We start from the raw sequence: 14,184 nt of genomic DNA on the forward strand, positions 1-14,184 counted from the left end.
TTCCATTGTTTGTCATCACTTCATCATCATCCTGGCATACCATGATCTATTTCCAAAAAGTGCCACAAGGTACAACGTCCCAGTGGAGGGTATAAAATCAAGATAAGCAAGTCGAAGTCCAAATCTCGATGTAATCTTTTGCCTAGGAGGAGGACGTATGACCGGGGGTCCACGATGATAATTTTGCTTCGCCAGTGGCGTTTTTGAAGCAGACGAGCAGACGGCGTCCTGTATCAAGCCGCCAAGGCCATGCAAAATATCAATCAAGGTTACAGTCAGCTTAGTGTTCTGAAGTTTTGAAGCAAGCAGAATAATTTCCGAAGGATCAAACATGTGCCTGCAGTCTAGGGAATTGCAATATGTCTTTGTCTCCGATACCAGCCCTGGCACAGAGGGCGAGCAGATGGATTGTTTCTCCTCGAGGGTGGTTTCTCTTCTTGTTAAACGACGTTGCCTTGAAAGAAAACGATGATCGAGTTTCCTTTGATGTTGCTGTCTCTTTGCCCTACCAACCCCAGTTCTTGCAGGTACAAAGTGGGAGGTGCCTGTCTTGACTGGAATGCGGATATGCTGCTGGGTCACTAGACGACGTGGGTTGCATTCCTTTGGCCATTCAGGAACAGATGGCATCCCTCGCTGAAAGCACGGTGATCTCTGCGGTCCCCCAATTCCAATGGTGCTCGTCTCCGTGCTGCATCCATATCTCTTGCAATAGTTGCTGTGGCAGGATCAGAGACATGAGCTGGACGGTATTTGTTGACTCTCGTTCCCTCCACCCTATGTGGGTTTGCAACCATCGACGGTTTTCATTTCCGTACAAGAGTCCCATTCTTCGATGGTTATACCCCAGTTTCTCTATCATCTTTCTCTCACTCTTTTCTACACTCTTTTTTTTTTCCACTTTCCGCAAACGAACATTGCAACATTCTCTATCTTGCCCTCTCCTTTGCTACGGGTCTTTCACCCACCATCCACCGTTTTGCATCATAATCTACGCAACAGATCTGATCCTCACTGCTGTCTCCAGTCCCCCGCTTCTGTTCCTGATCCTTGCCTTGGCTCTGGATCGTTTGCGGAACTGATTTCTAGTACAGAGACAGAGGCAGAGACACCCGCACAAGAGAGCATGACAGTGGCCGTCTCGCATTGGACGAGGAGCCCCGGCACGAGCGTCAGTCTCAGCTCGCACCCGACAGACTACAACGACATGGCCTACTCGGAAGTCCAGTTCTCAGTAGATTCAATGGACGAGGACAAAGACGGTAGCGGGGGCCAGTCTCACCTGCCCTGGGGAGAAGAGACAGAGGGAGCCGGCGGGGGAGGATCGGGCTCGGGTGCGGTCCACAGCGACAGCCTCCTCTTCGAGGACTTCGTCGACCTGGAGAGGCTTTCTTCGACGACCACCGGGGGTGACGAGCTCCCTCCCTCTGCTGCCGTGCCCGACTCGTTCTTCTACAACATGCCACTCCCCTCTCATGGGTCCGCGTCGACGACAAGCGTATCGGACGATCTGGACGACATACTAAGTTGCCACACACATCCGCTCATGGAAACTAGGACTAGCGCCGCAGCAGGTCCCGCTGCCACATTAGTGCCATCATCAGCAGCCGCTAGAGGAGGGGCGGCGACTTCAGACGCGGTGGTACCGTCTGCTGTGGGCGTTCCGGGTATCCAGTCTTCATGGACGATCGACCGTGAAGAAGAACAAAGGAAGGCTTCGACCTATCCGGACACAGCTCACGCTGGCGGGGCCGAGTCGATCTCTGACTCTGAGCTCCTGCGCCTGGAAGGCATATCGTTGAAAGCGTCGCCATCTCGCGCTCCATCTGTCGTCGTTTCCCATCCTCCCACTCCTCTTCTTCAAGCTTCGTCCGCTACCAGCAGCAACAGCAACCTCCACCTTGCCGGCAGCAGCAATCAGAACAATACTAGCAGCAACAGTCACACCAACGGTGGTCGTAAGCCGAGCAACTTCTTCAAGGTTGTCGCATCGAAACTGCAGCAGAAAGCTGCCTCTGTCCGCCATAAACAACCCACCATGTCTACCGTCGCCATCGACAGCAGGGGTACCCTCTCCCCCAACGCCTCGCCTCGCAAGTTCAAGCTCCGTCCCGAGCATCTCCAGAACCTCGGTGGCCCTCACCCCGCAAGACTTCCCCTGTCCCCTCCCAACAGTGCCACTATTCCCCAGGACCTGCCTTCCGCATCATCAGCCGGCGGCAACCCCATGTCGTTTGGCTGTGGCTACGTCGAAGACCCCTTCTTCGATGCTGGTGTGGCCGTCAACCACGTCCCCGTATTCCGTCGTAGCGATCCTACCACGCCACTGGACACTCCCGTTCTGGATGACAAGGGCGGCATGTTCTATCACCACCAGCAGATGAGCTCCGGTAACGTTGCCAATACCAGCAAGGCTTCCTGGCCAATGGCCACAACAACTCCCCAGACCGACTCTCATGTCGCTTGGTCCAATGCCTATGCCACTACCGATGGCATCGACGACCAGTGGTGGGGTGGAAACAACATGGACTTGACATCCAACTCACAATATCAAGCACAGAACGCTCGCAACGCTACCTTCAACCTCGCCATGCACACACAACACAGTGAACTGCCATATGAATACAACAACATCGCCGCCGCCGGACAGGAAATGTCAGGACTCATGATTCACATGCCTCAACCCCGTACCACATCCTCGCCCATCGTCCACTACCAGCCCCAACAGCCACTTCACCACCAGCAACATCCCCAACAGATGACGGAGCGGCGGCCCCGCATGCCCCGTGCCCCCTCGGCCGGCGCCCGGCATATGTGCCTATCAACGCCGATGCGCAAGACGCGTAACCCGAGCCGCACACGTCAAGCCAGCCGCGACTCTTCAACGTCGCCCACACCTACGAATCGCTCCCGTCACAGCAGCGGCGGCTCGTTGTCCAGTATCGGTGGTGGCGGCGCAGCTCTCAGCGCCAGCGTTAAGAAGCGTCGGTCTTGGTCTCGTCGCGAAAGCATGCGCACTCCTTCCATCGGCAACTTGGGCGGTGCGTCCGAGGGGGTCGGCTTCGTCAACTTTACTCCCAGCGACAAGAATGTTCTCATGACCGGTGTGGCGCCCAGCGGAAGCTCCAAGACAAAGGCACGTCGGGAGAAGGAGGCGATGGAGAAGCGACGAAGACTGAGCGAAGCAGCTATCAAGGCCGTCAAGGCCGCCGGCGGCGATGTGGACAAACTGGTTGAGGAAGGGTTCGTCTTCTGAGCAAAGCATTCTTCTTCCTTCCAATGTACAGCAGGTATACGCTTGGGGAGCGCTTGGGAGTTCATTTTTGGGTCAGGACATGCTTGGGTCCTAAGGGATATCAGGCGTTTTCAAGGGATCATCAATTGTCGGCTGTTTTTCCTTCTCTGGATGGGGTTTGCTTCTTTCTCGCCTCTTTCAACTTTTGCTTTTTTTTTCATTTACACAACGGCATGGGGAGCGCGAGCTCTGACTGACGCCTGACCGGCTTATCCACGATAGCCGCTTTACTTTCTTACCATCACCAACAAGTACTTACTAGCTAATCTCCTTTTCCTTATGTTGGATCAACCCAAAATCACAGGCTGGAACCCAGGGTATGAGATATGGAGGGATAGGTTATCTTAGCAAAACAGATGAAACATCAAAATATCACACTATTCAAACAAACTGTGAAGTCCCCTTTGAAAGTGATACTATGCTTCAGACTTTCCCATGGCCCAACTTTCCCATCACGAATATCTACATCACTTATCCGAGACCAATGGCATCACACGAGTCATCCTTCTTTGGAAGAACAATAACAACAACATCAACATTATCTAATCAGTCAGCAAATAGCAGTCATTCTGCTACTACTCGGCGGTGCCTTGCGGTCGCTCCATGAGTGACGCCTCGCGCAGCCTCTCGCTAGATCCCAGTCCGCAGGGTCGGGGCAGCCTCTCGTGGTGAACTACGGCGCCGCTACGTGAGGCCGTCTCTCGACCAGCCGTTAGCCGATCTACGCTGGGCAGAGCGCCGCCCAGGTCAGGCCGCCAGAGCAGGAGGGGGTATCCTCCGTCCCTTCTCTTCCTTCCCCTGGGCCGAACCTCGCTCGTCACGTTCGGTGTCTGTGCGATCCCGCATCATCCGTGCCATCCCCATGACAGGCGAGCGGGCGGGCGTTATGGAGAAAAAGCAGGTACCCCCTTCCACCCCCCCTCCGGGAGCCAACACAGACCAACTTCCGACGACGATGATGGGGAGGATGAGGAGGAGGGGGCCCAGAAGTGCACCTGACCAGGATGTAGCGAAAGAGGTCCAGGCCCAGGGAGACTTACTGGGATAATGACTTCCTACAGACAACGAGGACTACCTCACCTAGGAAAGGGTAAAGGCAATCACAACCCAACTGTGAGTGGAGCAAGGGGGTGTGGGCTGGCCTGTGTTAGTCCCTCCTCCCCGTTCCCTTTAAAGGTCCAAATCGCCGCAAACAGATAGCTCTTTTGCTCTCTTTCTCGTCCTCTTATCCCATCATGACTTGGCTTTCGCATCCACCTCAGCCAGACGCTCCCCGGATTCTCCGCTAAGCCTTACCTCTCGCACTCCTCGGTCTCCTCTATCACCCACCCACACTGACATTCGGAGACGCCTCCTCTGCTATCCTAGCAAGACCGTCGGGATTTGAAGTTGGGATCTCGGTGAAATCCACCCCCTCCTCTAACGGATGATCAAGAGGGAACGGCGTCTCCATACCGCCTCACTTCTCCTCGCCCAAGGAAGAAAAATCAAGAGACAGCCACAAGCTGACATGACAGTCTGACGGTATGCCTGCCCACGCGCCTACGAGCCCGACTCTTGAAGACTAGTGCAAGATCCCCGTTGCAGAATCTCGCAGCTCAACATGCAAACTACTGTCTACAGCTGTCTGTCTGCGGCGCCAAACCCGAAATCGAAAGGTGCCAGGAGCATGATGGCAACAGGGCGCAGTCTCGCGTATCAATGTCTCAGTGCATAGTCCACCCGCCTGGGCTTCGAGTCTCTCTATCCCGCTGCTCTCTCACAATCACGATCTCGCTTGCTCGATCACACATTCGCAGAAGTTGCTTGAATCGGGAAAGTCTCGTTCCGTTCAGATCCCCCACCGTCTACATCGTACACCCTTTCCGGAAACGTTATTGCATCTTTACAATCCACGGCCGTACGCCGCAGCCGCGCTACGTCTCGACCCTGCAGACTCTCCTGGACCCCTTTCGCAACGTCCGTTGCCCGACTGAAAGCAGGTACTCACTACATCGCAAGCGAAACAAGATCTCTCATCTTCGTACGATGTTAACGATAGTCAACGTACCTGCATGGGTCTGGCCTTGTGTAGCCGCGACGCGGGACCACCAACGCATCTGCCCAGGCGCAGCCGCCCAGCAATGGGCTCCGTCTTCGACCGGAAGCAGCACCGGGACGAGCTCCGTCACCTTGATACCACTCCCAACCGCCACAACAAGCGCAAGATCTCGACTACTTTGCCATGGCGAGCCTTGTCTCACTCGCTTCATCCGAGAGATCGAGAACCTTGCCCGGAGAGGCGCGCATCTCTACCCGCGCAGTCTAGAGCATCACGACACTTGTCAAGAGAATGCGCCCCTGCCCAGACGACTGAGTAAGGGCGCGAGACACTGGGCTGACAGAATTTGATATTCTACCTCAAAGGAGCCGCGCAATACAGAAGCCTCTGACCCTGTATGGCGGGCCACGTTCTGTTGACAATGTCTTGGATCCTCGTTTCATTTCGGGCAAAGACCTGCGAATAAGTGACATCTTGTCGCCTCGTAGGCAATATGCGCCCATGATATCGTCATTCATGTCAAAAATGGCATTCTATGAGGTAAGGTAGGAACAAACGACCATCAGTCCCCGCTTCAAGACCCTCAATTTGGTCGGCAAGCATCAAGATCCGAAACGATCACCGTTATTTGCGCTGTTCGTGCCGATGCTCTTGACTTCTCGCAGATGGTCAAACATGATCAGCATTCAACAAACATCATGGTTTCCCAACCGTCCACCAGCCATTGTATCGTGTTCGAAGCAGATTTTCTATATACGGAAAGAGAAAAGGCGTCTTACCGATGCTCTTGATTTGGTCAAGCGGCATCTTTCTCTCGTTATTTGGCCAATAACAATTTCTCCGGAGACATCTCTGTCATTGTCTTTCTAACTAGCTCATGGAATTCTCCGTAGCCAACTCTAAAAAGCCGTACAGGAACTATGGGGACCTCTCTGCCACGTCCAAATCCGGACGAAAGCAGACTTTCTCGGTCGTCGTTTCTCGGTCAGTCCAGATGTATGTCTTACCCCGGGCCCCATCCGACCGCTGCTCACTTACACCTTTTGACTAGGTTCTGATATTCTGGGCAGGCAATATCTGGGGCCAGCCGCCAGCACGATACCTACTACTGTGGCTCATGGCAGCCTTGCTATGTTTGGCAGTTCTGCCGTGTCCGCCTCAGCCCCCGCCGTCATGACAGCTGGCGTCTCGTCGACCGACGACATGACGAAGAGGTTAGCCTATAGGTTACTCCGTACACTATCCCCTTTCTTTACTTTCAGCCCGACTGTGGCGGCCGCCATCTCACACGAGCCACAGTTTATTCTTCTCTCCATCTCTCGGGCTAATTATTCAAGCCTCATGTTGCCCAAGCGAGTATGGGATCTCCAAGAGAATAGGCGCGGCGTAGCCGGAATCCCAGAAGACCGTTACCCTCCGACCAGATTGTCCGTGATATCCGCACATCTCGGTCAGCCATCAAGAGTGCCCGGGGCTTCGGGGCGTACAACGCGTCTGATGTAGCTAGCTCGCGCGTCTATCTGCCTTGTTCTATCTCAGTCCTGTGGTCGAACGACAATGCAATCAACCAATAACAACGACGAGAAGTCCGAGGGCCCCCACGTCGCGCCTGGTGAACCGACTCCAGACCTCGTGGACGTTGGTGAAGAGCCCAGCAGACTGGTGATCGTACCAACCAAGCGGCCGCCAGGGGAAAAGCCCTTCCAAATACCTGAAGCCACAGGAAAGCCGGCCAGATACCCCGAAGCCCTCGTGTTGACACCTTCAGTGGAATCCTCGCGATGCCTTCAGGCACTTCACTGCACGTCCAGAAGGGCCCGACTCTACATCGAGTTGAAGTCCTGCTCAGATGACCATCCTCCTCGTCTTCAAAACTCAGATGAAGCAGCTTGTAAAACGACAACCTAATTTTGGCCTGACGACGCCTCGATACCGTGATATCAAGCAGTAGACTGCGCCGCCGACCAACCTTGCCGTCACTCTTGGAACTACCGAGACGCGCCACACGTTGCCAGGCACAACTGTCACCTCAACTGCAGCCCAGCGGAAGCGAAAAAGCCCATCCCCAGAAAACGCCAACGCAGGTGTACCGCACCTGCATGTGCCGCTCTCCGGCTCCTGGCCCACCTGCCTTGGCCATTACCGCCCTGCATCTGAAGCCTCACGACGACCTCCACAGTTCGAGGCCGTGGTAAACCACCGCGCCACAAGCCTGGCCTTGGTCAGCCGGGCCTGTTGTTTCCGAGAGGGTGCGGAGCTCGAGCAGCCACAGTATGTCACGATGTTGCTTCTCATAGTCGGCCGCTCTACCCTTCGCTCCCGACTGGAGATGCCTTACGCCCGCCCTCATCTCCAGTAAACAAGCTTGGAGGCTTCCGACTCCTCAACGCCCTTTGACGAGCAAAAAGGAGCTCTGTTCACCACCCTAGACCTACCTGGACATGGCTTCTTCCCATCTACGCACCCCTCCCAGCTGACCACTCCCCTCCTCGCTTGCCGTTTCCACATTGGAAATAGCTCGACTGAATGCCGTCTACCCTTCTTGTCCTCTGTCGCGGCTCACGATGGCCAAGGGGTGTGATACGGGCCCAAGAGGACTGTTTCTTTCTCAACGTCGCGATGCCAAGACGCGTTGAAGGGGTTGGTTAGTCGGCCAATCTTGGCCTTGTACTACCGACCCTATCGACGGTCAAACCTGGACATCGTCAACTCGAAATCCTTCCGACGTTACACAAACTTTGCGAAAACCGGTCTTCCGCTCCATCCCAACGTCCCACCCATCATCCGTTGGATTGCGTGTTTGAGCTCCCATGATCCCATTCTCGTTTCCCCTCTTCCAGCTCGTCAAGGTCTCGCCTGGCGGGCTGACCGATCGACAACAGCTGCCTCGTCCATCACAAATCGATGACCGTTATACAGACAAAGAAAAGGCAGTCGTCTCTTGGTCTCCGGATTTGTGTTAGCCTGGGACGGAGGGGCCTGTCTCACTGCACTCACAATGAATGATAGGCAACCTCCGTGACTTTGCTCCACCTTTTGCTTTGCCTTTTTCTCTTCTTGAGCCTGCCATCCTCTCATCCCCTCTACAGCGTCTCCCGTCCTGAATCCTATTCCTCATACTTGTTGCCTTTCTCCGTGTCGGCCTCTCTATTTCTCCACCACACCTAATCCACACCACCTTCACCGAGCCCACTCTCACCTCCCTCACCTTCCACGCTTTTCCCCTCCGAGCCCGGGGTGTGGATGACTGGATCTTCTCCTTCTCCTCCGGCCTCCTCCAGTACGGACGTATCATTCAGGTCCCGCCTGTCCATCCCACCCATCCATCCTGCTCCCTACCCAAGAGGGTCCAGAACGGCCGTCGGTCAAACCTTACCTGCCGCGGGAAACGATATCCCTTTTCCAACTGATATCAAATCAAGACTGCCCCGGCTCGTCTTCCGGACCAGACGTTCTATCCCGTGTTGTCTCCCCCATCCCACCCACCCACCCATCATTCACTTCTTTGATGGGTTAGACAAGAACAGGTGAGCATCAACTAACTAACGTCCGAAACTTTTTGTGTTTAGCTGTCCATCTCGCGGTAGATCAGCCGGCCGAACCACCCACCCAAACGGCCGAATCTTTAACCACCCTTTGCCCGTTTGCCCAACTCTAAATTGGGGGAAACAAGAGAAAAAGAGAGCACTTTGATCGTCGGAGTTCTGTCCGTCTCTTGATCTACCGTGACACAAGAGCCGAGGGGAAGAGAGGACAAGACAACTCAACAAAGATGTGGACGACGGACACTTTGGGCTTCCTCGCCGTCGGCCAATCGTGGTTCTTCCCCTCCCACCCCCCTAGATATCAAGGCCTGCTCGTCCGTCAGTAAAGTTTTCATCAAGAAGAATTCGCTTGGAATCAGCCTAGACATTGCTTGTCTCCGAAAAGCTTGTGTAACAAAGGGATTCATTAGCTATTTTGTGAGGGTTTTTATCTGTTTTCCTTATCATGGGGTTCATCATATCCCTAAGAGAATCAAAACCTTCCAAGCTGAGTGTGATCTCGGCACGGATGGATTTGCTTTCCTCTTGCCATTGGAGCTGGCTTTTTTTTTTTTGTGAACCCCTATCCCAATTCCTAGCCTGCCCAATCCCACTGCTGCTGTACTCGCTGGCGAGGTATCCTTTCTCCTGCCATCAGCAACTTATTTACAAAGTCAAGAAAACCCAGTACGGCGCGGCAATCCTCCTGATTAGCGTGCCCTACGACCCCGTAAAACAATAATCAACGCCGTGATCTCGGGACGCCGTCTTCAATGCCAGACACAAGTGTGTGGAACATAGAGATGAGAGAAGGAAAAAAAGGAAGATACCATTCCGTCTATCCTGTGATGCATTGCGTCATAACCCAAGATGAGGGCTCAAGTCTCCCTTCCCACACCTGGCACATCATTACTGAGCTGGTGGGGTTTTGGGTTCCTGTCAAAATCCCTCATGTTTTCGTGTATCCGAGAAAATGTGCCCAAGATGATTGGGTGGACCAGAATGCCAACACATATACAGAAGAACCGGCAAGATTGCCTAGCGCTTTGTCCTTGAGACTGTGGTATCTCCCATCAAAACGGGCAAACATCATGTGAAGTCATATCTAGTGCTCATATCCGGCACCACGTTGCCAAGGGCTGTTCGATTGTTAGCTACTGTATTGCCAAGTGGCTCTTGTTCCTTTGATATCTTACCTGGCGTTGTTTTGGGAACGGTACTGCGCAGGGCTGGCATTGTTCTGGTTGCGGTACTGGTTGTGATTGTTGGCACCAAGCGTTGATGCAGAGCCGTTGTACGGGCTTGGGGTGCGAGTAGGCCCTTGTCCATAGGGGTTGCGGTTGTCTGCCGGGAAGAGAGGCATCGAAGGGTCCACTGGTGAGTGCGGCGCCTGGCCGTGCTGTTGACCTCCGGGACGCTGAGAGTGCTGAGAGGGCGCAGCTGACTGGGCAGTCGATGGCGGCAAAGCAACACCAGAGGGGTCCGCTCGGCGACGCATGGACTCAGAAGAGATGGAGTCATTGTCGTCATCGAGGTCGAGTCCCTTGTTGTAGTGGGCCTTGTCACCTCGGGCAGTCGCAGCCAAAGCGTCCAACTCAGTAGTGGTGTTGAGCTGGGTCTGGGACTTCATGAAGGAGGCTCGGTCATCGGCCATGAACTGGTAGCGAGCATCAGGGTTCTTGCGGAAGTAGATCAATGTGCTGCTGACAATAACAAGCAGCAGAAGGATCAGAGCGAAAGCCGCGTTGGCGATGAAAAGAACCACACCGACGATACCGTTTACCAGAGCCGGGGCACCGAAAACGTCGGAGAAGATGAGCAGGAAAACGGCGTTGAGGAAGTTCATGACGCAGATGGCAATGTTGAACGAGTTGGTGCTCTTATCCATCCAAGGGCGCAAAACACTGGCAGCGATGAGCGCAGCAGCCTCAATGATGACGAAGGCAATGGCCTGAATGGTTCCGTTGCGCTGGGCAAAGGCGACGAACATTCCCTTGACAACAGTGTAGCCAAGCGTAGGGACGATGAAGTAGTATGCCGAAGCGCGGAACTGAACGTAGAGGAAACCCCACTTGTTAAGGGCCTGCGGGTCCGAGAAGAGGATGTAGGCCGGGTTGCGATGCATGGCCACGGAGCGACGCGCGATTCTGATAACCTTGAAGGAAGCCCATCCGAGGGTGAGAGCCATACCGAAGAGGAAGAAGACAGCGAGAACAACCTCAGCCGCGGAGTCAGCCTGGGTGAACTCCCAGAGGCAGAGAATCGTCATTTGGGGGAAACCAATCAACGTCATACGGAAGAGGATTCCCTTCAGGACAGTGAACCAGCCGTTGCGGAACTCGAGGAACTTCTCACTCTTCATCCACTTCTGTCGGACAGCCAACTCGCAGAATCCCTTGAAGGCGGCGACGCCAAGAACGGTGAAGATGACGAAAACGCAGAAGAAGGACAAGCCAGTCATGAAGAGATTAGTCGATTCGATCTTGGCGCGGAAGGCAACTCTCTGGATACCGAACACGATGTAGCTGCCGGAGGAAAGCTGAATGTTGGCTCTCTTGGCGATGATGGAGGGAACGGAAGAAATGCCACGCTTGGCCATTCTGGCGGCAGAAAGGGCCCAATCCATGGAACGCTTCTCAACCTGGACAGAAGTGGTCGTCAAGGAGTTGAGGAGAGTGGAAGGAGTTCCACCAGTTGCCCGCTGGTACCATGTGAATATATCCTGCATGAACTGGACGCGGATGATACCCATAGACCAAACGAAGTCCTGAGTCCATGACTGGACAATAGGCGGCAGGTGAACACCGGTGAGACCAACAATAGCCTGAGACTGGAAGTAGCCGAAAAGCGATAGCGTGTTGGCGGCAACGTGGGCAGCGGTGTTGGTGTGACCGAGACCAGATATAACGGCGGAAGAGATCAGTCCCAAGCCGGCGATGATGGCGGTAGCCCACTTGACACCAATCAAGTCAACAGTCTTTCCGTTGGAAATATCAGCCTCAACGCAAGCCACACTAGTGGAGGTGTCGGTCAAGTTGACGAAGACACGGACAGTAGCGTCGAGATCGGGAATGTTGTAGGCAATGCCCGGAATCTGGCCGACGGCATCCTCACCAACAGGCAAGTTGAAGTTCATGGTGATCTTTCCGGCAGTCATGGGGCACAGACCAGCGAGGTTGATGCTGCAGGGGTCAACAGTGCGCCTCAGGAACTCGTAACCGTAAGCCGAAATAGACACATCAAAGACAATGCTGCCCTGAACAGAGGAGACGGCGACAATGTTGATTGCGGCACTTCCATTGCCGGGGGTGAAGACAACGTTGAACAGACTGGCTGTGAAGCTGGAATCATCCTGGCAGGTGTTGAGAGAGTTTGACTGGAGCAACTGCTCAGCAGCAAGGACTGGCGTAGTGAGGTAGGTGGCCAGGGTGCCGAGCAGAAGCAACGGCTTAGCGAGTGACAACCTCATGGTGGGTGGTAGGTCGTCGAGATGGTCTGGGTTAGAGTAAGAGGTGATCCGCTTGACTGTGGTCCAGTATCGTCGTTGGAAGACGATGGAGCGCGGAAGATGCGGGGGGTTGAAAGCCGTCTAGGTCGAGAATATCATGGAGGTTGACGTCGTTCCAGACGGTATTGGCGACAGAAGACGATTCGGTAGAAGCAAAGGGATTGATGCGGTCGTCGATCGAGCTCGAGGCCTCTGGAGTTATTTCGCAAAGGTTGGCTTGTTTTCCGTGGCAGGGGAAAAGGTGCTAGCGAAGGTTATCTGCCGACGAATTGAGGGTTTGGCGCGGTGGTTGTTCCTGTCAATCCTCCTGTTCTGGCGAAGAAAACGAAGCGAGCGATGGAGGGAATGGAGGAGTGCGTCCCTCTCGAAGGCGGCGACGGAAGAAGCGAAGGGAATATTCGTGTCGTCGTTGTCGTCGAATCAATCGGTAGTCGCAGGGCTAGGTGTCGACCTGAGGGAAAGGGTCGGGATTGGAGATGGGTGGGTTTGGTGGTTTTGTTGTTTGTTGCTAAAAGGAAATTGGGAAAGGAAGGGAGAGGGAAGGGAAGCAGATCGCCAAGCGGAGGGCTGGACGGGGAAGGAAGGAGTGATGAAAGGAGGCGCCGGTGGTGGTTGCTGGATGGCACTGTGGAGGGAGTGGCAGGTGCTTGCTGGCTGCAACCTTGGTTCCTTCCTTGGTGCGGCTTTCTCTGCTTGGGTTCGAGTGAGCGAAAGGCAAAAGCAGGACTGGACCCAAAACCAAGACGGGTGGAAGGTCGGATTCAGGAAAACCGGGCAACAAGGGCCAGAATACGGGGGTGGAAGGATGATGGGTATAGGCAAAGGCCCAAGGGAGAGCGACGCTGTGCTGCGACAGGCGGACAGCAGGAATCCCGTGGATTGACTTGTGTCTGGTGTGTGGATGCGCCACTTTGTGGGTAGTAAAGGGGACAGGGGTAGAGGGGGGCCGTAGTACCGTACGGGGTTGCGAATGGGTGGTGTCGGCCCAGGCTGTCGTAATTTCAATCTTTGGAGCCGGGTGGTGCGTCGTCGAGGTGCGAATGTGGGATGTACCTTGGAGACACTTGGTTTTGGGCCCCCCTGTTTAAGTGGTGGAAGGGGAGAACGGGGGAACTTGGAAGGACTTTTACACTCCCAAGGAGACACGAGGGAAGGATGAAGGAGGGAAGAAGCGAACACGCGCCCAATGGGATGAAGAAGAGGTACTGCCTGCTGAGTATTGCTTGACGAGGCTGGAAAGGGACGCAACCGGGGACAGCGAGTATACCTTCTCATACACACATTTCACCACCAAGTCGGAGGTTCTCTAACTGTACCTCCGCATCCAAAACTGGATTCAGCTCGTATCGATCTAACAGAGCTACTTGTCTCTGGCGCGTAAAGCCGTCAGGAACGGTCCAGACGAACACGCCGCCAGCGGGACACATGTACACACGAAGTCAACTGAAATGCTGTCTGTCACTGTTGGAATCAGCCAAGCAACACCACCAGAATCACGACTCACCACCACCACCACCACCACCACCACCACAAACACACCACAGGCTTGCTGTTGCTGCAGTGCCCAAGGATGTATTTTAGTCACTCATTACGAGGCAGAGCAAATTGCACACATACCAGATGCCGGGGAAACACCACAATGCCTAATTCACGCAAACCAAACCAAACCAAACCATTCAAGCATCAACTTCAAGGTCCGAGAATAGCAGATTAACATCATTTCTAGACTCTCAGCCATGATTGACGAAACAGCACATGTGGACCAGATACAACTCGGCCTACTCGATAACCCCGCTGCTACGCCAATCCATATTCT

The 14,184-nt window shown here is 54.4% G+C and overlaps 5 protein-coding genes across 5 annotated transcripts; 3 read left to right on the forward strand and 2 right to left on the reverse strand.

Moving 5' to 3' along the window:
• Positions 1 to 15: 15 nt before the first annotated feature.
• Positions 16 to 630, reverse strand: CTAM01_00747 (uncharacterized protein; the record flags this gene model as incomplete). The annotated part of the gene is made up of 1 exon (XM_060516795.1): positions 16 to 630. The coding sequence occupies one exon, from the start codon at positions 628 to 630 to the stop codon at positions 16 to 18; it is 615 nt and encodes a 204-aa protein (XP_060388257.1).
• Positions 631 to 1,126: 496 nt separating this feature from the next.
• CTAM01_00748 (uncharacterized protein) lies at positions 1,127 to 3,256 on the forward strand (the record flags this gene model as incomplete). The annotated part of the gene is made up of 1 exon (XM_060516796.1): positions 1,127 to 3,256. One exon carries the CDS (start codon positions 1,127 to 1,129, stop codon positions 3,254 to 3,256), a length of 2,130 nt encoding a protein of 709 aa, XP_060388258.1.
• Positions 3,257 to 4,157: 901 nt separating this feature from the next.
• On the forward strand, positions 4,158 to 4,343 carry CTAM01_00749 (uncharacterized protein; the record flags this gene model as incomplete). The annotated part of the gene is made up of 1 exon (XM_060516797.1): positions 4,158 to 4,343. The coding sequence occupies one exon, from the start codon at positions 4,158 to 4,160 to the stop codon at positions 4,341 to 4,343; it is 186 nt and encodes a 61-aa protein (XP_060388259.1).
• A 1,075-nt stretch (positions 4,344 to 5,418) lies between these two features.
• Positions 5,419 to 7,695, forward strand: CTAM01_00750 (uncharacterized protein; the record flags this gene model as incomplete). The annotated part of the gene is made up of 6 exons (XM_060516798.1): positions 5,419 to 5,651; positions 5,702 to 5,876; positions 6,211 to 6,320; positions 6,407 to 6,550; positions 7,060 to 7,174; positions 7,288 to 7,695. 6 exons carry the CDS (start codon positions 5,419 to 5,421, stop codon positions 7,693 to 7,695), a joined length of 1,185 nt encoding a protein of 394 aa, XP_060388260.1.
• A 2,357-nt stretch (positions 7,696 to 10,052) lies between these two features.
• On the reverse strand, positions 10,053 to 12,329 carry CTAM01_00751 (transient receptor potential ion channel; the record flags this gene model as incomplete). The annotated part of the gene is made up of 1 exon (XM_060516799.1): positions 10,053 to 12,329. The coding sequence occupies one exon, from the start codon at positions 12,327 to 12,329 to the stop codon at positions 10,053 to 10,055; it is 2,277 nt and encodes a 758-aa protein (XP_060388261.1).
• Positions 12,330 to 14,184: the final 1,855 nt, after the last annotated feature.

Source organism: Colletotrichum tamarilloi (genome assembly GCF_030869305.1).
Source record: "Colletotrichum tamarilloi strain Tom-12 chromosome Unknown Scaffold_2.1, whole genome shotgun sequence".
Lineage (NCBI taxonomy): Eukaryota > Fungi > Ascomycota > Sordariomycetes > Glomerellales > Glomerellaceae > Colletotrichum > Colletotrichum tamarilloi.